The sequence below is a fragment of the Scyliorhinus torazame genome, chromosome 2, assembly GCF_047496885.1.
Source record: "Scyliorhinus torazame isolate Kashiwa2021f chromosome 2, sScyTor2.1, whole genome shotgun sequence".
Lineage (NCBI taxonomy): Eukaryota > Metazoa > Chordata > Chondrichthyes > Carcharhiniformes > Scyliorhinidae > Scyliorhinus > Scyliorhinus torazame.
Genome location: NC_092708.1, coordinates 361987470 through 362010470, shown reverse-complemented (window position 1 = coordinate 362010470; position 23001 = coordinate 361987470). Strand labels below are relative to the sequence as shown.

General features: G+C 50.4%; 1 protein-coding gene across 3 annotated transcripts in view; it reads left to right on the top strand.

Moving 5' to 3' along the window:
• The window catches only part of prima1 (proline rich membrane anchor 1), a 242776-nt gene that overhangs the window by 57119 nt on the left and 162656 nt on the right, over positions 1–23001 (top strand). For all 3 annotated transcript variants that reach the window (XM_072492578.1, XM_072492577.1, XM_072492573.1), the window contains exon 3: positions 3715–3844. In XM_072492578.1, coding sequence (XP_072348679.1) covers positions 3715–3844 — 130 coding nt within the window. The remainder of the gene's footprint in view (positions 1–3714; positions 3845–23001) is intronic.

Here is a 23001-nt window from a genome sequence, read left to right as displayed (position 1 = left end):
CAAGGTTTGTATTTGATTACTTATTCCAAAGCACATGATTAAATGAGCTGAAGAAAATTTCACATTTCAGCTGCTACGTTGATTGCGGTCGCATTGTATTGGTTTGTGTATTGGGCTAAAGCAAGCATCGTCGTGATTATCAATGGCATGAAACCAATTGACTTTCCAAAATTGCAATTCCATGTAATGTTATTTTAACCATGTTTAGTTTTCTGGGGAAATTGACACGTAGAAGGTTGCAAAGACATCAAAATTCCCTGTACGAGGTGCAAGATCTCTTTGTCTGATATTTTTAAAAGAGTTACAAAAATGTCTCCGACAAGGTAAACGCATGAAAGCTTTATCATTTGTTTTAATCTGTTGCTTGTATACCAATCATAATTTTTACAAGATTGAATATGCTTTCCGACAGATACGTCTTCTGGCAAAACTCCCAGATTTCAATTTGCAATCTGACCGTAGTGTTTATACTTTCAATTCTCAACCTCTTTTTAAGGCTTCTGATACTTCTGATACTTTCCAGCTTGTGTTCTTCATTTCGTCCCTTCACAGCTGGTTTCATCTTGTGAACAACTTTTCCTAAGAATGATCTTTAAGGGCAGCACGGTAGCACAGTGGTTAGCACAATTGCTTCACAGCTCCAGGGTCCCAGGTTCGATTCCCGGCTAGGTTCACTGTGCGGAGTCTGGACGTTCTCCCCGTGTGTGCGTGGGTTTCGTCCGAGTGCTCTGGTTTCCTCCCACAGTCCAAAGATGTGCAGTTTAGGTGGATTGGCCATGCTAAATTGCCCTTAGTGTATAAAATTGCCCTTAGTGTTGGGTGTGGTTACTGGGTTATGGGGATAGGGTGGAGGTGTGGGTTTGGGTAGGGTGCTCTTTCCAAGAGCCGGTGCAGACTCGATGGGGCGAATGGCCTCTTGCTGCACTAAATTCTATCTATACGATTGTTAGCCCTTAGCTCCCCATTTTAATTGTGTGCTAACTATTTGAAACATTTTCACTTACCTCGCTAGGATGGCAAAGTGGATTGCTTTTAAAGAAACCTACCAGTTTTTATTTCCGCCAGATCAGTGGCACAGTGTTAGAAAAATCAACTAGCCGCTTCAAGGATAACAACTGGCAGATTTTTTTTTAACACCTAATTAAGACCTTGAGATCAGCAACACATGGCAGTCACTCACTCTATTATCTGGCCCCCATGGTGGCCTGGCCCGCGATCGGGGCCCACCAATCCGCGGGCGGGCCTGTGCCGTGGGGGCACTCTTTTTCTTCCGCCTTCGCCATGATCTTCACTATGGCGGAGGCGGAAGAGACCCCTTCTCCTGCGCATGCGCGGGGATGACATCAGCAGCCGCTGACGCCTCCACGCATGCGCGGACCCGCGTCGCCCAGCGAAAACCTTTCGGCCCCGGCTGGCGTGGCGCCAGAGGCCTTTCCCGCCAGCCGGTGGAGCGGAAACTGCTCTGGCGCGGGCCTAGCCCCTCAAGGTGAGGGCTTGGCCCCTAAAGGTGCGGAGACTTCCGTACCTTTGGGGCGGCCCGACGCCGGAGTGGTTCCCGCCACTCCATCACGCTGGGACCCCCCCCGCCCCGCCGGGTAGGGGAGAATCCCGCCCGTTAACCTTTAAAATTTACTTTTTTACATTTTTAACCTTAATAGGCTTAAAATAATTTAAATGCTTTTTGGGAAAAATCAGAGGCTGAAAGGCTTCTTCTAATTTGTCCCTTCTTTATGGTTTTAGTAATTCTCCAATTTATTTCCTGAGCAATTTTACTTCCGTGATAAAATTCCTAGAATTTATATTTTAGCAGCGTAACAGTTTTGTTCATCTTGGTTTGATGTGTTGACCGGTGGTGTTCAGAAAAGATCATGGACTGCAAATGTTATCAGTGCAATCTCTTGATATGGAATGAGCATATTAATGCTGGTAGCCAGAAGATTTCAGCATACGCCACGCGTACACTGATTGTACCTCGAAGAAACTAGCGTAACATTTTGAAGTGTCAGGTCGCTGAAGACTTAGGGCAAATTCTCCTATTTTGGGAATATGGGTTGAATTTAGTGGGCCTGTTAGCAACAGATGCAAATCCCAGCATGGCCGCAAAATATCACAAGAGGTCAGAAACAGGATTTGTGCCAGTGAGATGACCAACCGCGATGTTCCCAGGCCCTCCCCGATGACGTTCCGGGTGCGAATCTGATTTGCACCAATTTGTATGCACTAGAATGTACTTGGCAAGATTAAAGTCGAATTTCCAGACCTCATTGATTCTTCCCACCCAACATGATGTTGTGGTGTCAAGCGGGCAGGAATTATGACTGATTTTTAAAAATGGGAACCAGGTGCCAAAACCCCCAAAAGTGGGGAAGGAGGTGAGCACCCATACTAGTACAGGGGGTCGAAGAGGACAGAGCTCGGGGCCCAGCTCCAGAGGGGTAGGGTTCAAAGTAGGGGTGGCGGGCTCAGTTGGATCCGTCGACATGAAGGGCTACCGTTTCCTCAGCATCCAACTGATCTGTTGGCCAGAAGAGCTCAGCATATGCCATACATGCAACAAAAAGATTCCTCCAGGTGTGCATTGGCTTTCCTGGCAGTTGTTATGACACCTTCGTTGTCTGCCACTTCAAGCTGCCTCAGATCTTCATTTCCTAAAGTGCATGGATATATTCTAAGTGCACAGTACAGGAAGCCCAACTCCAATTAAGGATACACCTCTGGGAGTGAAAATGCATAATTATGCAGTACTGATTTATTGTGATGTTTTGCAACTCAATCTGTTTCAAAATTCCTGTGTGGTTATTTTGAAATGGAAAAAGTTTGATTACTTGAACTATGCTAAGCATACAGCAGTTTGTGACTGAATCACTTAAGGACAAATGTTAGGTTAAGACTCTTAACCTGGTGTCTAAAATTATTATGGTACTAAAGTGAACTGTTAGGTGTAAATTAATAACAATTGACACTACAACAGGCATTGCCGTATGTATAGAAAATATATTGTCACGCTTGAGGTTAATCTGTATTTGATTTTTTTTAAAAAAAGTGAATGTTGATGACATTGAGAAGACTGTGCTAGAGGAGAAATTTGACTTTTAATTCAGTGTGCTTCAACAGTTTTATATTTTTTAATTTTTGCATGTTAATTCAGCTTCCTTATTGAGCACTGGAATTCCTGCCAGACAGTTCCCTCGATCATGTAATTTGCATTTAAACATTACTTGTAATTGAAAATCTTCTGTTTAGTGTTTCAATGAAATCATTTGCCAGTTTAAAATAATTAAACAGGCTAATGACTCCATTAAAATAATTAACAAAAGAAGATCCATGCAAACATATTAGCATAAAAATGTATCATAAACATTACAAAAAATAATGCATCGACATTTCAATCAAAAGAGAAAGTTCAGTTTACAAAAGAGCCTATTCAAAATAAAATTGATTAGCCTGCTTCATAGCTGTACTGTGCAAAAATGTCTTTCAAAATGTGGTAAAGTGGCATTAATATAAAAAGGCTACAGAGCCTGCAGTAACCAAGCTGTTATTGGCCATCTTGGGAAATTGTAAATTAATTGCTTTCAAATGCTATGAATTCAAAGAGACGTGATACTATTGTTCTTATCTTCCATCAGCCCAGTTGGGTCACTCTTTAGTACATGTGTATGAACTCACAACATACAAAAAAAACTACTATATGTTTTTTCTTTTTTTATACAGCTGTTAAACCAACAGAATATCCTCCATTAAAACCCTGGTGGACAGACATGGTCATTTTAATCGCAGTGGGATGTGCCACGCTTGTTTTCCTGGTGATAGCTGTAATTATCTGCTACAAAGCAATAAAGAGGTAAACGTTTCCTGTTCTTTTGAGTCATTTTGGCTTATGTGACTGTTGCATTGATTCATTGTGATATTTATGTTTATGATTTTTGTCTTCCTTATTGTTTCACTGGTCAACAATCAACCAAAAAGTGGCCTTTTATAAATGGTAATGACTTATAACTTAGACCTGATAAACCTGCATTTTGCAGTTACCATAACATAGGCTGCTTATTATGACGTGTTAGGAGAATATGACAGAATAGGGGTTTAGTGGGTAAAGTTTAAAAAATGTTCCAAATTCTCAGTTCATAAACTAGAAGAACAAAGTTGGAAAGCTTATGAACACCAATTGAACCACAAAATTGAACAACAGCTATCTTTAATTCCCTGTGCACTGCTTTTCATTTTGTATATTACACAAAAATATGTGTTGTTTAGTTATTCAATGGTCCTGATGGCTATGTCTTGGTTAGAGATAGAGTGGATGTTTATTAGAAAAAGTCTCACTGTAACCAATAACTTGAAGTCCTGTTTTCAAGACCAACGACAATGAAACTTTGCAAAGTGTCCCATTAGGATTATAACTGCAGCTGATTTATGACAAAAGACTGGCAGCATCATGTGACAAGTACTGCAGACTAGCGCACTGTCAGATTCCAACTTCCAAAATTGCTCTCTGCACTTTTTCTGGGGTTAAACCCATTTAAAATAAATGGATTAACACTCACTGGAATAACAAAGAATTATGTGTCAATGCTTCTTTGCGCATTTGTACCTCACTGCACAATCTTGAGGGTTATGAAGGAGAAAAATAATTGCATAGCCAGGGATGGTGGGTATGTGGGCATGTCTATGTCATATGAGTTTGTTGCTTGACTAGTCTGCAGGGAAGCTTTCCCAATTTTGGCACACACCATCAAATGTTAGTCAGGAGGACGTTGTGCGGTCGACAGGACAGAGTGTGCCATTATCGTTTACGGTGCCCAGGTCGATGCCAGGAGGTCTATCAGGTTTTATTTCTTTTTGACTTTTCTGAAGAGGTTTGGTACAGGTGAATGACTCGCTAGACCATTTTCAGAGGGCAGCTAAAAGTCAACCACAGTGCTGCAAGCCTGGCGCTACATGTGGCCCAGGCACGGTAAGGACGGCAGATTTCCTTCCTTGAAGGACATCAGTGAACTAGATGGGTTTTGGGACAATCAATGAGAGGTTCATGGCACCATTGTTGAAACTAGCTATCCAGATTTATTAATTTAATTAGATTTAAATTCCACCAACTTCTATGGTGGGATTCAAACCCACGTCCCCATAACATTAAGATAAAAGCAAATTACTGCAGATGCTGGATACTGTTTCCAATGCGGTCTATTCTACATTGGAGAGAAGAAACACAGACCGGGTGACTACTTTTCGGAACCTTTGGTCTGTCGGCAAGCAGGACCCAGCCCTCCCTGTCGCGTGCACTTCACTGTCCTACTCTCAGTCCACATGTCTGTCCTCTCTGCCTGCTGCAATGTCAGTGAGGTCCGGCACAAACAGGACGAACAGCACCTCATCTTCCAGTTAGGCACGTTATAGCCTTCCAAACTTAGCATTGAGTTAAACAACGTCCGACTCTGAACTCTCCTCCGCCTTCACCCCATTTTTATTTCTATCAATTTATTTTCATTTCTTCCATCGATCTGTTTTTCCGTTCCCATTGTTCCCTCCACCCCACTTAGGCCATCTGTTCTCTGTTCCAGGTTGTCCTTTGACACACTGCTTACCATTGTTCTGCCATCTGATCTCCTAATGTACCAATATCAACACCCTTCTTAGTCATTATCTCCACCATTTACATTCTCTTTGTCAATCTCCACCTATCGCTGGACTTCTATCCAGCCCCACTGCTCCACCCCCACCACAACCACAACAAATCTGATCCTGCTTCCAGTTCTCTCCAGCTTTGACAAAGAGTCATCCAGACTCGAAACGTTAGCTCCCTTCTCTCTCCAAAGATGCTGTCAGGCCTGCTTTGATTGTCCAGTACTTTCTGTTTTTGTTTCCCGAAACATTAGCCTGGGCCTCTAGATTACCGCTGCAGTAACATTACCATTATTACACCGCTGTCTTCAAATTAGATGCAGCATGACTTCCGGTTGCGGCTATGCATGGCTAAGTCGCACGTTCGGCAGCTCCCGCTAGAAACTGACTTTTGGGCTCTTTTTAGAGCCCGTAACGGCGCTTGCTCGACATTTCCTGGTGTGGGAAGGAGATATCAATATTCCCCCAATAGTGTATGGCTTGGACCAGGAGTGGGGCGACCAAAAATGTGGCAGTGAAGCAAAAGAAGGTGTAAAGGAGGAAGACCAAGATGGCGGCGGGTTGCGACCAGGCAGCGTGGATGCAGTGGGCGCAGGAGCAGCAGGAGTTTCTTCAGCGCTGCTTTAGGGAGCTGAAAGCGGATCTGCTGGAGCCGATGAAGGCGTAAATCGATAAGCTGCTGGAGACCCAGGCGGCCCAAGGGGCGGCGATCCGGGAGGTCCGGCAAAAGGTTTCTGAGAACGAAGATGAGATCCTAGGCCTAGCGGTGAAGGTGGAGGCGCACGAGGCGCTCCACAAGAAATGGCAGGTGAGGTTCGAGGAGATGGAGAACCGGTCGAGGCGGAAGAACCTGCGGATCCTGGGTCTCCAGGAGGGGCTGGAGGGATCGGACGTGGGGGCCTACATGGTCACCATGCTGAATTCGCTGATGGGAGCGGGGTCCTTCCAGGGGCCCCTGGAGCTGGAGGGGACCCACCGAGTGCTGGTGAGGAGGCCCAAGCCCAATGAGCCGCCGCGGGTGGTGCTGGTGCGGTTCCACCGGTTTGCTGATCGGGAGTGCGTGCTAAGGTGGGCCAAGAAGGAGCGGAGCAGCAGGTGGGAGAACGCTGAGGTCCGGATCTACCAAGATTGGAGCGCGGAGGTGGCGAAGAAGAGGGGCGGGTACAATCGGGCGAAGGCAGTGCTGCACAGGAGGGGGGGTGAAGTTCCAATGCTGCAGCCGGCGCGTCTGTGGGTCACATATAAGGAAAGACATCATTATTCTGAGTCCCCGGAGGAGGCGTGGGCCTTTGTCCAGGCCGAAAAATTGGACTTGGACTGAGGGTCAGGGGTGGGGGGCCGCGGTGAAGGGATGGTTGGGGATTGTTGTGTTGTATTTTGAAGGGGGGTTCTTTGTTCATTGTTGGTTCTTTGTTTTTCGGGGGTTGGTTGGGCACTGTTTCGGTTGGGTCTGCGGGTGGGCTTGTGGAGGGGGGCAGGTAAACGACTTGGGGGGGTTGATGGCTGGCAAGGGGAATGGGGCCCCGCGGGGGTGGGGGGGGGGGTGGTGCTGGGTTGGGGGCAAGGGGACCGGGCCTGAAATGAAAATCACTTCTTGTCACAAGTAGGCTTCAAATTAAGTTACTGTGAAAAGCCCCTAGTCGCCACATTCCGGCGCCTGTTCGGGGAGGCTGGTACGGGAATTGAACCGTGCTGCTGGCCTGCCTTAGTCTGCTTTAAAAGCCAGCGATTTAGCACAGTGCGCCAGAGGAGGCGGGGCCGGGCGAGTGGAAAGCACAGGCTTTTTCCCACGCTGGGAGAGGGGGGAGAGCCTGCTGGTGGGCAATGGGTGGAGGAGGGGAAGGTCCACACTGGGAGGGGTCGAGGGAGTGGCCGGGATCAGCAGGAGTCGGCTGACTTACGGGAGTGCAATGGGGGGAGCAATGCAGCTAGGGGGGGGACCTAGCTGGGGGAGGGGGGGGAGAACTGAGTTGCTGCTGGAATGGCCAAGGGGGAGCTGGAGTCGGTAGAGGAGGTCGGGGCGGGGGTCTGCCGCTGTGGGGAACGGGCCGTACAGGGGGCGTGGGCACGTGGCTGGCCTAGGAGGGGATATGGCTAGTCGGCAGGGGAGGGGGGCGGGTATCCCTCTGATCCGGCTGATAACCTGGAACGTAAGGGGACTGATCGGGCCGGTCAAATGGGCCCGGGTGTTTGCGCACCTGAAGGGGCTGAAGGCAGATGTGGCCATGCTATAGGAGACGCACCTGAGGGTGGCGGATCAGGTAAAGGTTGAGAAAGGGGTGGGTAGGCCAGGTGTCTCATTCGGGGTTGGATGCAAAAAATCGGGGGGGTGGCGATCTCGATGGGGAAGAGAGTGTCGTTCGAGGCGTCAAGCATCGTGGCAGACAATGGCGGTAGGTATGTGATGGTAAATGGCAAGCTGCAGGGGGAGCGGGTGGTGTTAGTCAATGTATATGCCCCGAATTGGGACGATACGGGGTTCATGCGGCGTATGTTGGGCCGCATTCCGGACCTGGAGACAGGGGGCCTGATAATGGGGGGGGGGGTTTCAACATGGTGCTGGACCCGGCACTAGATCGCTCCAGGTCTAGGATGGGTAGGAGGCCGGCGGCGGCCAAGGTGCTGAGGGGGTTCATGGACCAGATGGGAGGGGTGTACCCATGGAGGTTTGCGAGGCCAGGGAATTCTCATTCTTCTCCCATGTCCAGAAGGCCTGTTCCCGGATTGACTTCTTTGTTATGAGAAGGGTGCCGATTCCAAGAGTGGAAGATACGGAGTACTCGGCGATAGTCATTTCCGATCACGCTCCGCACTGGGTAGACCTCGAGCTGGGGGAGGAGAGGGACCAGCGCCCGCTGTGGCGCTTAGAGGTGGGGTTGCTGGCGGACGAGGAGGTGAGCGGGTGGGTCCGAGGGTGCATAGGGAGGTACCTGGAGGCTAATGACAATGGGGAGGTCCAAGTGGGGGTGGTCTGGGAGGTGCTGTAGGCGGTGGTCAGGGGGGAGCTGATTTACATTAGGGCCCATAAGGAGATGAGGAAGAAGAGAGAGAGGGAGAGGCTGGTGGGGGAGATGGTGAGGGTGGACAGAAGGTACGCGGAGGTCCCGGAGGATGGATTGCTTAGGGTGCGGCGCAGCCTCCAGGCCGAATTCGATCTGTTGACCACCAGGAAGGCGGAGGCGCATTGGAGGAAGGCGCAGGGGACGGTATATGAATATGGAGAAAAGGCGAGCTGGATGCTGGCACACCAGCTTCGGAAGCGAGAGGCAGCTCGGGAGATCGGGGGAGTTAAGGATGGAGGAGGGAGCATGGTGCGAAGTGGGGTGGGTATCAATGGGGTCTTCAGGCACTTCTACGAGGAACTGTATTGGTCCGAGCCCCCACTGGAGGAGGGAGGGATGGGTCGTTTTCTGGACCGGTTGAGATTCCCGAGAGTGGAGATGGGGCAGGTGACGGGGCTGGGGGCATTGGTGGGGTTGGAGGAGTTGGTCAAAGGGATAGGAAGCATGCAAGCGGGGAAGTCACCAGGGCCAGATGGGTTCCCGGTCGAATTTTATAAGAAGTATGCGGACCTGCCTGGGCCCTCTGTTGGTAAGGACCTTTAACGAGGCAAGGGAAGGAGGGGCTTTGCCCCCGGCGATGTCTCGGGCGCTGATCTCCTTGATCCTGAAACGGGACAAGGATCCCCTACAATGTGGGTCATACAGGCCGATCTAACTCCTAAATATAGATGCACAGTTGTTGGCGAAGATTTTAGCCAAGATGGTAGAGGACTGTGTGCCCCAGGTCATTCACGAGGATCAGACGGGGTTCGTGAAAGGGAGACAGCTGAATACGAATGTACGGAGGCTCTTGAATGTTATAATGATGTCGGCGGTGGAAGGGAAGGCGGAGATAGTGGCGGCGATGGATACGGAGAAGGCCTTTGATAGGGTAGAGTGGGGGTACCTGTGGGAGGTGCTGAAAAGGATTGGGTTTGGGGAGGGTTTTGTCAGGTGGGTTAAGTTGCTGTATGAGGCCACGAACAGAAGGAGGTCAGAGTATTTTCGGTTACACCGGGGGGACGAGGCAGGGGTGTCCCTGTTCCCCCTGCTCTTTGCGCTGGCGATTGAGCCCCTGGCCATGGCATTGAGGGAGCCGAGGAATTGGAGGGTGTTGGTGTGGGGTGGGGAGGAACATCGGGTGTCGCTCTATGCGGACGACTTGCTGCTATATGTGGCGGACCCGGTGGGGGGAATGCTGGAGGGGATGAGGATTCTCAGGGAGTTCGGGGATTTCTCCGGGTATAAGCTCAATATGGGGAAGAACGAGTTGTTCGTTGTTCACCCAGGGGACCAGGAGAGGGGGATTGGTGAGCTCCCACTAAAAAGGGCGGAGAGGGGTTTCAGGTAACTGGGGGTCCAGGTGGCTAGGAGTTGGGGGGCCCTGCATAAGTTTAACTTCACGAGACTGGTGGAGCAAATGGAGGAGGAGTTTAAGAGGTGGGATGTGCTGCCACTCTCCCTGGCCGGTCGGGTGCAGTCAGTTCCAGTGCCTCCCCATCCTGATCCCTAAGGCCTTCTTCAGGCCGGTTAACAGGAGCGTTATGGGGTTTGTATGGGTGCAGAAGACTCCGAGGGTGAGAAGAGTGTTCCTGTTGCGGTGCAGGGATAGGGGGGGGGGGGGGGGTTGGCGCTGCCTAACCTCTGAGTATTATTGGGCCGCCAATGTGGCGATGGTGCGTAAGTGGGTGATGGAGGGGGATGGGGTGGCATGGAAGAGGCTGGAGATGGCGTCCTGTGGGCACGAGCCTGGAGGCGCTGGTGACTGTGACGCTGCCGCTTCCTCCAACGAGGTATACCACGAGCCCGGTGGTGGCGGCTATCCTCAAAATCTGGAGGCAATGGAGACGTCACAGGGGGGAGGTGGGGGCCTCGGTGTGGTCCCCGATTCGGGGGAACCACCGGTTTGTCCCGGCGATAATGGACGGAGGGTTCCTGAGCTGGCACAGGGCAGGTATTAGAAGGATGGGGGACCTGTTTGTGGACAGGAAGTTCGCGAGCCTGGGTGAGCTGGAGGAGAAGTTCATAGAACATAGAATTTACAGTGCAGAAGGAGGCCATTCGGCCCATCGGGTCTGCACCGGCTCTTGGAAAGAGCACCCTACCCAAGGTCCACACCTCCACCCTATCCCCATAACCCAGTAACCCCACCCAGCACTAAGGGCACTTTTGGACACCCAGGGCAATTTAGCATGGCCAATCCACCTAACCTGCACATCTTTGGACTGTGGGAGGAAACCGGAGCACCCGGAGGAAACCCACGCAGACATGGGGAGAATGTGCAGACTCCGCACAGACAGTGACCCAAGCCGGGAATCGAACCTGGGACCCTGGAGCTGTGAAGCAATTGTGCTAACCACAATGCTACCGTGCTGCCCCCCCGGGGAACACCTTCAGATATATGCAAGTAAGGGCGTTTGTTCGGCGGCAGGTGGTGGAGTTCCCACTGCTGCTGCCATGCAGGGTCCAGAACAGGGTGCTGTCGGGGTGTGGGTTGGAGAGGGGAGTATCTCGGCAACGTATCAGGTGATGCAGGAGGAGGCGGAGGCTCGGTGGAGGAGCTAAAGGATAAGTGGGAGGAGGAGTTGGGCGAGGAGATTGACGAGGGGACGTGGGCGGATGCCCTGGAGAGAGTGAACTCTTCCTCCTCTTGCACAAGGCTCAGCCTCATACAATTTAAGGTGCTGCATAGGGTTCACATGACCGGGGCAAGGATAAGCCGGTTCTTTGGGTGCGAGGACAGGTGTGTTAGGTGCTCAGGGAGCCCAGCAAACCACACCCACATGTTCTGGGTATGCCCAGCGCTGGAGGTGTAACTAGGACTGTGTCGAGGGTGGTAGGTTCCAGGGTCAAGCCGGGCTGGGGGCTCGCAATATTTGGGGTGGCAGAGGAGCCGGGAGTGCAGGAGGCGAAAGAGGCCGGTATTCTGGCCTTTGCGTCCCTGGTAGCCCGGCGAAGGATTCTTCTTCAGTGGAAGGATGCGAGGCCCCCAAGCGTGGAATCCTGGATCAACGATATGGTGGGGTTTATTAAATTGGAGAGGGTGAGATTTGCCTTAAGGCGATCGGTGCAAGGGTTCTTCAGGCGGTGGCAACCGTTCTTGGATTTCCTGGCAGAACGGTAGAAGATGGTCAGCAGCAGCAGCAACCCAGGGGGGGCGGGGGCGTGTGGTTGGTTCGTTTCTCTTGAGGGGGGCGTGTATATTTGCTTTTGTGTTGATGAAGGCTGTTAATTTATTATTCATGTATATGGGGGGGGGGTTGTTCTTTTTCTGTATTTTGTTGATATTTTGTGAAAATCTGAATAAAAATTATTTAAAAAAAAAAAAATTAGATGCAGCGTTTCCTACGTTTCAACAGTGACCACACATTAAAAAGTACTTTGTCCTGAAATTGCGAAGATGCCACATGATTGCAATTTTTTCTTTTTTCATGTGTAGATGTGACTGTGTCAGACTAGTTCTTCATTGTAAATCTCACAAAATTGCTAAAAGAAATGGAATTGAATCCATATTTCAGCACATTTTGTCTATTTTGATTGACAAAATAGTGATGCACATTTAGTAAGACAGACCAAGTTTATCTTCTAGAGCTGTCGTCACATATGGATTGCCATTTAGCATCTTAACTGCAGTTGAGCTTACTTGTCTATCATTTAATCAGCGTAAAGACTGAATGTCTGAACTCATAACAGAAACTATGATGAATTTCATAGAATTTACAGTGCAGAAGGAGGCCATTCGGCCCATCGAGTCTGCACCGGCTCTTGGAAAGAGCACCCTACCCAAGGTCCACACCTCCACCCTATCCCCATAACCCAGTAACCCCAGTAACCAGTAAATTGGTGATAATAAGACCATAAGACATAGGAGCGGAAGTAAGGCCATTCGGCCCATCGAGTCCACTCCACCATTCAATCATGGCTGATTTCAACTCCATTTACCCGCTCTCTCGCCATAGCCCTGAATTCCTCGAGAAATCAAGAATTTATCAACTTCTGTCTTAAAGACACTCAACATCCCGGCCTCCACCGCCCTCTGTGGCAATGAATTCCACAGACCCACCACTCTCTGGCTGAAGAAATTTCTCCTCATCTCTGTTCTAAAGTGACTCCCTTTTATTCTAAAGCTGTGCCCCCGGGTCCTAGTCTCCCCTGCTAATGGAAACAACTTCCCTACATCCACCCTATCTAAGCCATTCATTATCTTGTAAGTTTCTATTAGATCTCCCCTCAACCTCCTAAACTCCAATGAATATAATCCCAGGGTCCTCAGACATTCATCGTATGTTAGGCCTACCATTCCTGGGATCATCCGTGTGAATCTCCGCTGGACCCGCTCCAGTGCCAGTATGTCCTTCCTGAGGTGTGGGGCCCAAAATTGCTCACAGTATTCTAAATGGGGCCTAACTAATGCTTTATGAAGCTTCAGAAGTACATCCCTGCTTTTATATTCCAAGCCTCTTGAGATGAATGACAACATTGCATTTGCTTTCTTAATTACGGACTCAACCTGCAAGTTTACCTTTAGAGAATCCTGGACTAGGACTCCCAAGTCCCTTTGCACTTCAGCATTATGAATTTTGTTACCGTTTAGAAAATAGTCCACGCCTCTATTCCATTCCACTGTGTCTAGTCATGGAATAGAGAATAACGATTTGAATTTCTGCTGTGTAGTTTATTAATAGTTATTGATTACTGGTTATGTTACATTCGGTCTGCACTTCTGCCAACTTCGTAACCTGTTATTTTGACAACAAATGTGAGATTGAGATGATCAGCTTGTGTGTTTGTCACTTTCCAATTGGCGTTAATGTCACTTCTGTCATTCATTTTACTCGGGGATAAAATGCACCAGACATTCTTACCACAGCATAGCTATTTACCTGGGGAATACATAGCATTCAGTTTGGACTGTGTCACTTTTGTCCTTCTCATTTAATTAAAATCATTTAGTTCTGTTAATGGCACAATAATTGATGATAGGAACCTTGACAGGAGGTTGATAGATGGTTAATTTGTGCTTCTGTACGTTTATATCGAATACTTGTGCAGGATGCTGCTACAAGGGCTTATTTTTAAAAGAGTGTGTTTTCTACATTAAATCTCTTGGCTACAAGGTGTAAGTTGGCGACCATATCTCCTGTACATCCAGTCTCCTGCTTACTCCTGACAGACGCTCCACCTTGGAGCTTAGTGGTAACAAACGGAAGGGACTGTTCACAGTTGGAAACAAATGCTCAAATTGCTTTCGTTGTCACTCAAGTGGAGCAGTTAATATTACATTGAGTTTGCTACTTCTGAGGTATATCCTCATTGGCAAGTGGAACAACTGCACGACTCCATCTCAGCAAGCTGTGCTGGAGTATTTAATAAATCTTTATGCTCTGCCACAGTGGGATTCTGACATCATAGATTATCATAGAATTTACAGTGCAGAAGGAGGCCATTCGGCCCATCAAGTCTGCACCGGCTCTTGGAACGAGCACCCTACCCAAGCCCACACCTCCACCCTATCCCCATAACCCAGTAACCCCACCCAACTCTAAGGGCAATTTTGGACACTAATGGCAATGTAGCATGGCCAATCCACCTAACCTGCACATCTTTGGACTGTGGGAGGAAACCGGAGCACCCGGAGGAAACCCACGCAGACACGGGGAGAACGTGCAGACTCCACACAGACAGTGACCCAAGCCGGGAATCGAACCTGGGACCCTGGAGCTGTGAAGCAATTGTGCTATCCACCATGCTACCGTGCTGCCCCCATGTGACAGTTGTCGAGCCCACATAGGTTGAGGATGTGGCATGTCTTTCCATGAGAGAATGCTTTTCCCCCTTAAGTGGTGAACTAAGCCCTCCCTAGATTAATGGATAAAATTGTCGCTTAGTGCAATAATAAGCTTTCAGATTCACTTCCATACCTGCCCTGCGTTAAGTGGTCTCAGCTGTGGGTAGCAGCAGTGGTGTTGCAATTCACCTTGGATTCCTTTGACCAAGGACGAAAAAATCAGCGAGAAGTTCCACACGTGATTATTACCCATTGGTCCTTGAAGGTAAGTGATGGTTAAAATGCAGGGTGCACTGGAACGGATAGACGCCCCTAGAATCTTGGCTGTTAGGATCCACGAGGGTATAGCGGATGACGGAGTGCTGCAACAGGAATTGGAAATTCAGCGACGAATCTTCTTAGATGAGGGGCCGTAGCTACGGGTTGGACAGATAGGTTATCATGAAATGATAAAAGGAGGGAATGAGGAATTGAACAAACGAATGTGATATAAAATAGTTCAAATATTAGTTACAGTAATGTGGATGTGATCAGTCTAATAGTAGTGAGTTCACAGACAAAGTATTTCAGAAAGTATGGCAAGGAAGGGGGGAGGGGTGTCTGGTGGAGGATGGGAAAAGGATGCTGGGTAACAAGAGGCCCAGGGTCAAGGAATGAGAAGTGAGCCAATTAGGATGTATGGCCAGGTCAGGAGGGGTATAGGATGGCCTATGGGAATCTTGTATGTGAAACTTGATGCCATTTGAATGTATTTGTAGAGATTCCTTTGTCTCCAACAGCACTCGGTTCGGGAGACCCCAGGAGACAGCTTGTGTTCTGAGTCTCTGTGAAGCGCGTCAGACTTGCAAGTTGGTTATAAATAAATAATACTATACCTACAAATCCATCTCGAGTTTTATTGAGGCCAGACTGACGGGTAAAGAATTCAATATTGTCACAAGTGCATGTGTGGCCCTTAAACAAGTGGAGGATCTGGCTGCCACGCACAATATAAACTCTGATAGAACGTAGGGAAGCTAATAGAGGGCACTTAGCCTGTGAGGCTTCCTGCTGGTACCTGAGGAAAAGTTAGAATATTCAGACAAAATTTGACAGGAAAGGTTGCTGCTTTTCACTTATTGCTATCTCTTAGTAACATCAGGATTTAGTACAAGCCCAAATTAACATGAAAATCCTCCAGTTGTGGTCTGTTAAGCGCAGGACAGGCTGGACCATGGACACCTCCTCACACCAACCTTAAGTTAACAAGAATTTTAGAACTCATTCAGGTAAAGATGCAGAAATTATTAATAAAAAGGTTCAAAGTGATCAAATACATTCAACTTCCCACTAATTCAAAACCACGCACACACACACACACACACACACACAAAACGACCACCCTCCTCACCAAGAATGCACATAGAAATAAAAATTTAAAGAGTATTAGATCTTAAAACTTGGCCAATTAAAGTCAGAAGAATTCTGGACGGGTTCTCTGTTTAAGTGCTGATGCCAAGGCAGAATCCGTGGACTTTAACGACAGAAAACCTGACGCCCCACCTGGACCGATGCTGCTACCATTGAGGGGCTAGCACCAGTGCCGCATGGAACACAGTCCAATGAAAAAAGGTGCGGGATTCGCCGGGTCTGTGATTGACACGTGGTAAGCCGACAAGCTGTAGCCCCACATACACCTTACAATCCCCCCGCACACTTATCCCAGCCAACAAGATAGCACTGGTCGCGCTGGAGCGTGCCCATCCCGCTGATGGGTCGGCTGGGGCCAGAGGGCACCCCCGGGGACACCTTCACGACCCGTGGCACTAAGTTCATAGCGGGCTGTTAGCTATGTGCACAGCTGAATGGCTGCCTTGCTGGCTACGGCAATGGTGTTTCACGCCCGTCCACCCCTACCCTACAGCCCACCTCCTGGCCACCCCCCACTACTCTCCCCGGCCCTGGCAGAAGCCCCACCGGCCAGCGGCACAACTGTCAGCAAACTATGGCGATGTTCCGTACCCCCTCTCTTTCCCTCAGTAGCCGCCGTGCCGGTTTCACGGTTTTTGAAAGCACAAGTGAACCACACTATCGGTAATTCAGCCCATCGGAAGCGGAGACTCGCGCAGGCCCCAGAGAATACCGGGTCCGGCCCGCTAATGATATGCGTGTCTATTGTATGCGCGTTCCGGAACACATTGATGCTGCTGTCAAGGTGCATTGCGATTTGGCGTCAAATTGACGCCTGCCGCGATTTCGGCGCCGGAACCGATTCTCCGCCCAATCGCTTTTCCCGATTTCAGTGTCGGCTAATGGAGAATCCCGCCCAGTATCACTGATTGGCCATATGCTTGCTTACAGCAGAAGGGTCACTTTCGACTGTTGGTGTTGGGGTTTCTCACTGGAGCAGTCGCATTGTAGTCATGGCTCGATTATTCTCTTTTCTCTTGGAGGCAGTGGTGCTGATTTTGGAATTCCCCCTTTAAAAACTTTCAGTTTGCAGCAATGAGACCTTTTGGTTGGTTGGTTGGTTTTCAAACCACAAACAGCTTAACTTTGAGAGACATGTGAGAAGAGGATATGGGGTGGTGGGGTGATAAGGCTGTTGCCCATTTTTAAAAAAAGATTTGTATTCAACTTTTTCAATTTTATACATGGCAAAAACAATAACAGAGTCCCCCAGTATCCTTCCACCCCTTCCTAGAAAACCAAACAGAACTTGCCCCACCAACAACTAATGGTGACCAGCTCTTTAAAGTACAAAATAAACGGCTGCTATCTTCGGTAAAATCCCTCAATTGCTCCCCTCACGGTGTACTTAATGGCCGGGATTCTCCGCCGGCCTGATTCTCCGTTATGCCGTCGCCCGGGGTTTCCCCCGACGGCGTGGGGCTGCCCCACAATGGGAAACCCCATTGACCGGCCGGCGTAACGGAGAATCCCGCCGGCCGGTCGGGGCAGGGCGGAGAAGCCCGGCCAATTTCTTGAGATACAAAAACTCCATAAGGTCCCCCAGCCATACTGAGGCACTGAGTGAAGAAGGGGATGGTGAAGGGAAACCGGGAGTACTCATCGACCACGTTCAGGAAGTACATGTTTCGGTCGGAGGAGGGGAGGGGCCCTTTGAAATCCATGCTGAGGCGTTCAAAGGGGCGGGAGGCCTTCACCAGGTGTGCTCGGTCTGGCCGGTAGAAGTGCGGTTTGCACTCCGCGCTGACCTGGCAGTCTTCGGTGACCATCCTGACTTCCGCAATGGAGTAGGGTAGGTTGCGGGCCTTTATGAAGTGAAAGAACCGGGTGTCCCCTGGGTGACAGAGACCATCGTGTAGGGCCCGGAGTTGGCCCACTTGTGCGCTGGCACATGTACCTCGGGATAGGGCATCGGGGGGCTCGTTGAGCTTACCGGGGCGATACAAAATCTCGTAATTGTAGGCAGAGAGCTCGATTCTCCACCTCAAGATTTTATCATTTTTGATCTTGCCCCGCTGTGTATTCTTGAACATGAAGGCAACCAACCGTTGGTCAGTGAGGAGAGTGAATCTCCTGCCGGCCAGGTAATGTCTCCAATGTCTCACAGCTTCAACGATGGCTTGGGCCTCCTTTTCGACAGAGGAGTACTGAATTTTGGAGGCACGGAGGGTGCGGGAAAAGAATGTCATGGGTCTGCCTGCCTGGTTGAGGGTGGTGGCCAGAGCGACGTCTGATGCATCGCTCTCGACTTGAAAGGGGAGGGTCTTGTCGACCGCGTGCACGGCGGCCTTGGCGATGTCGGCCTTGATACGGTTGAAGGCCTGGTGGGCCTCAGCCATCAGGGGGAAAACTGTGGAGTGGATGATTGGGCGGGCCTTGTCCGCATAATTAGGGACCCACTGGGCATAGTATGAGAAGAACCCCAGGCATCGTTTGAGGGCCTTGGGGCAGTGGGGGAGGGGTAGTTACATGAGGGGGCGCATGCAATCGGGGTTGGGCCCTAGAACTCCATTTTGCACCACTTAGCCAAGGATGGTTAAGCGGTTGGTGCTGAACACGCACTTCTCCTTGTTATACGTGAGGTTCAGGAGTTTGGCGGTGTGGATAAATTTGAAAAGGTTAGCATCGTAGTCCTGCTGGTCGTGGCCGCAGATGGTGACGTTATCGAGATACGAGAAGGTGGCCCGCAGTCTGTACCGGTCAACCATTCGGTCCATCTCCCGTTGGAAGACCGAGACCCCGTTGGTGACGCCGAAGGGAACCCTAAGGAAGTGGTAAAGGCGGCCGTCTGCTTCGAACGCAGTGTATTGGCGGTCCGCCTTTCGGATGGGGAGCTGGTGGTAGGCAGATTTAGGGTCCACTGTAGAGAAGACTGTGCAATCTGATTGACTAAATCAGATATGCGTGGGAGGGGGTACACGTCGAGCTGTGTGTACCGATTGATGGACTGACTGTAGTCAATGACCACACTGTGTTTCTCCCCAGTCTTTACAACTACCACTTGGGCTCTCCAGGGGCTGTTGCTGGCCTCAATGATGCCTTCCGGCAGTAGCCGCTGGACCTCCGACCTGATGAAGATCCTGCCCTGGGCACTGTACCGTCTGCTCCTGGTGGCAACGGGCTTGCAACCTGGGGTGAGGTTTGCAAACAGGGAGGGTGGGTCGACCTTAAAGGTCGTGAGACTGCATACGGTGAGGGGTGGTAGGGGTCCGCCGAATTTTAGAGTTAGACTTTGGAGGTTGCACTGCAAGTCCAGGCCGAGTAGCAAGGCAGCGCAGAGGTTGGGTAGGACGTAGAGCTGGAAGTTGCTGTACTTTGCGCCCTCGACGGTGAGGGTGGCGATGCAGTATCCCCGGATCTCCATGGAGTGGGATCCGGAAGCCAGGGTGATTCTTTGGGTAACTGGGTGTACCGTGAGGGAGCAGCGCCTTACCGTAGTGGGGTGGATGAAGCTCTCCGTGCTCCCGGAGTCGAGAAGGCAAGATGTCTTGTGTCCATCGACTTTCACCGTCGTTGTCACGGTTGCGAGGTTGTGTGGCCGGGACTGGTCGAGCATGATGGATGCGAGCTGCGGCTGGTGTTGGTGGGCCCCGGGCTGGTGGGCAGCGGTTGCGGGCGATGAGCGGCCAGATGAGGTGCCCGACGAGCAGGGGTCCTGAGGCGCCGTCCAAAATGGCGCCGGGGCGCACATGGCGGGCAGCGTTAAAGATGGCGGCGCCCACAGTCCGCACGAGGTCTGATGGAGGGAATATGGCGGCGCCCACGGGCCACACGTGGGCTGTGGGGACGAAAATGGCGGCGCCCACAGGTTGCACGTTGGAGGTGCAGGAACAATGGGCCTGGATACAGCGGCGATCAACCGGGCCTGGCACACCGCAGCGAAAGGCCCCTTCTTCCCGCAGGTCTTGCAGATTGCACTCTGCGCCGGGCAGCGCTGCCGGGGGTGCTTTGTCTGCCCGCTGAAATAGCACTTGGGGGCCCCCCGGGGTTTGCTAGCTGCTGCGCGGTGCAGGCTTGGGGTTGGCTGGGGACGGACGCTGGTGGGGCCCATGATATCCATGAGGGGGACGCCGTGCGGTCGGGGGCGTACGCTTGTACATTACGGGAGGCTACCGTTAGTGAGGTCGCGAGTTTCTTGGTCGCCGTGAGATCGAGCGTACCCCCTTCTAAGAGGTGCTGGCGGATGTACGTCGACCCTATGCCCGTAACAAAAGACTCCCTAATTAAGAGTTCAGTATTTTCAACGGCCGAAACTGCCTGGCAATCGCAGTTCCTCGCCAGGGGGTGCAGGGCACGGCAAAAATCATCCAATGACTCACCGGGGCGTTGTTGCCGCGTGGACAGGAGGTGCCTGGCGAAGAGTTTGTTGATCGGCCGGATGTAGTTCTCTTTCAGAAGCGCCATGACCTCAGTATAGTTGGGCGCATCCCGGATAAGGGGGAAAATATCGGAGCTCAACCGTGTGTACAGGATCTGGAGTTTCTGTGCTTCTGAGGGTTCTGTCGCTGCTCCGATGTAGGCTTCAAAGCAAGCTAGCCAGCGGTCGAAGGCCGTCATGGCATTGTCTGCTTGAGGGTGCAGCTGCAGGCGATCTGGCTTGATGTGTAGGTCCATCGCTGTAAAATCTCTGCTTAATAACTTGATGCTTAATAAATTGATGCACAATCAATTACGACGAGATGAGAGTAGAGAGTAATCAAGGCTTTATTATGCAGAGATGTGTGGCCTCCTACAGCTGCTGCCGAAATGGCTGCAGCTCGGGTGAGCACACACATTTATACTCCGCCTACTGGGCGGAGCCAGCAGGCAGGGATCTACCCCCGTACCTGTAGTACAGGAGCCTTACCGTATTACCTCTCATATGCGTATTATACAAACAGTTGTGACTACCACAAACATACAACGGCATGACTATTACTGAATCCCCTACTCTCAACATCCTGTGGGTTACAATTGACTAGAAACCAAACTGGACTAGCCATATAAGTACCGTGGCTCCAAAATCAGATCAGAGGCGAGGAGTCTGTGATGATTAACTCATCTCAAAACCCAAAGCCTGTCCACGATCGACATGGGGTCAGGGGTGCAATGGAATACTCTCCACTTGCCGGGATGAGTGCAGCACAAACTCCACTAAAGAAGCTCATGTAGGACAAAGCAGCCCGCTTGATTGCTCCCCCTTCCACAAACATTCAAACCCTCCACCACTGACGAACAGTGGCAGCCGTGTGTACATGATGCAATGCAGGAACTCACCAAGGCTCCTTAGGGAGCACCTCCCAAACCCACAACCGCTACCATCTAGAAGGACAAGGACAGCAGATATCTGGGAACCCCGCCACCTGAAGCTTCCCCTCCAAGTTACTCACCACCCTGACTTGGAAATATATCAACGTTCCTTCACTGTCGCTGGGTCAAAATCCTGGAACTCCCTCCCGAACAGCACTATGGGTGTACCTACACCCCCGGGCACTACAGCAGTTTCAGAAGGCAGTGCACCACTACCTTCTTGAGGACAACTAAGAGATGATCACCCAGCCAGTGACACCCATGTCAAGTTATCAGGGGATATGCAGAATGCGGAGTGGAGGCCACAATCAGATCAGCTGTGATCTTGCTGAATTATAGAACAGGCTCAAGAGGCTGAATGGCCTACTCCTAATTCATATGTTCGTACATAGGTAACCGAGATGGTTGGTGAGGGCATTGTTGTTGATCTGATGTACATGGATTTTCAAAAGGCAGTTGTTACAGTGAGGTGCAACAGACTTGTGAACTAAGTTATAACACAGATAAAAGTGGTACCAACAACATGAAGATGACATCAGCTGAGTGACAGGAAACAAAATGGTTCATGAATGACTTTCAGGCTGGAAGAAGGTTTGCAGTAGAGTGCCCCACGGGTCAGAGGTAGGATCGTTTATCCTTCGAGTATATATTAATGACCTAGATCTTGGTGTACAGGGCCCAGCTTCAGATTTGCAGATGAAACAAAACTTGGAAGCATTGTGAAATGTGAGGAGGATAATGTAATATTTCAAAAAGGTAGAGATAGATTGATGGAATGGGCAGATGTAGTTCAATGTGGAGAAATGCGAAATGATTTATTTTGGTAGGAACAACATTGAGAGAGAATGGTTGCAATCTACCGGCTGTGTTGCGCCCGAAAGACAGTGTGATGTAACACGGCTGGTCGATGGCGGGAGATCCTTCCACCGGGATCTCCCCGACTTGCCACCTCTCGCGTAAGACGCTGCGATGTGAATCTTGCCCATTGTGGGAGGAGCACTTTTTAGCAAAACTGCATAGACAGCTAGTCTCACTCTAATAAGCACTCCCACGATCTAACCAAGTCATTGGGACCTAACCCCTTCGTCTGGGCGATCTCAGGCTTTCAGTGCTGGACCCCACAAACTGGGATCAGACAAAATATAACTTGTGGGGGTCTTCCAGGGGATTGGAGGTCCCTAGGTGCTTGCCCTTTGGTCAGGGTGGCACCCTGGCAGTGCTACCTGGGTGCCAGTCTGGCACTGCCAAGGTGTCCAGGTGGCACTGCTGGCTGGTGGCGTCAAGCTGACATTTTCCTGCGTTGGGGATCAGACCCAGGGTGCCCTGTGTGGGTGCAGGGGGGCTCTGAGGACCCCCATATAGGTGAGATGTGGTTGTGGGGGAGGGGGGGATGCTCGGGAGTCACATCAGGGGGTCGAGAGATTGGGAAGCCTTTTAAAAATCACCCGATCGATCTCCTTCAGTACTCAGATGTTCCAGGGAGTGGAGCTTCTCCGTGCATAAAATTGCAGCCTCATCGGGGAGTTCCTCACTGAGGTCCCGAATCTCCCCGAAGGGGAACAGAGTCCCATTCGATAGCGTGAGGTTTCTCAGTGCTCCGAGCTAAAGGCGCTCGTTATGGGACTCTGATCCCATTCGGGTAAGTTGCGGCCTTTATAAAATAAAGGGTTCAACTCAAAAGTGGGTGCAGGAGCTGAAGGACCTAGGTGTATAGTGTATAAGTCATTGAAGGTAGCAAACAGGTTAATGGAGCGGTTGATAAGCATTCTGTATCCTAGGCTTTATTAATAGGGGCATTCAACTTGAATCAGA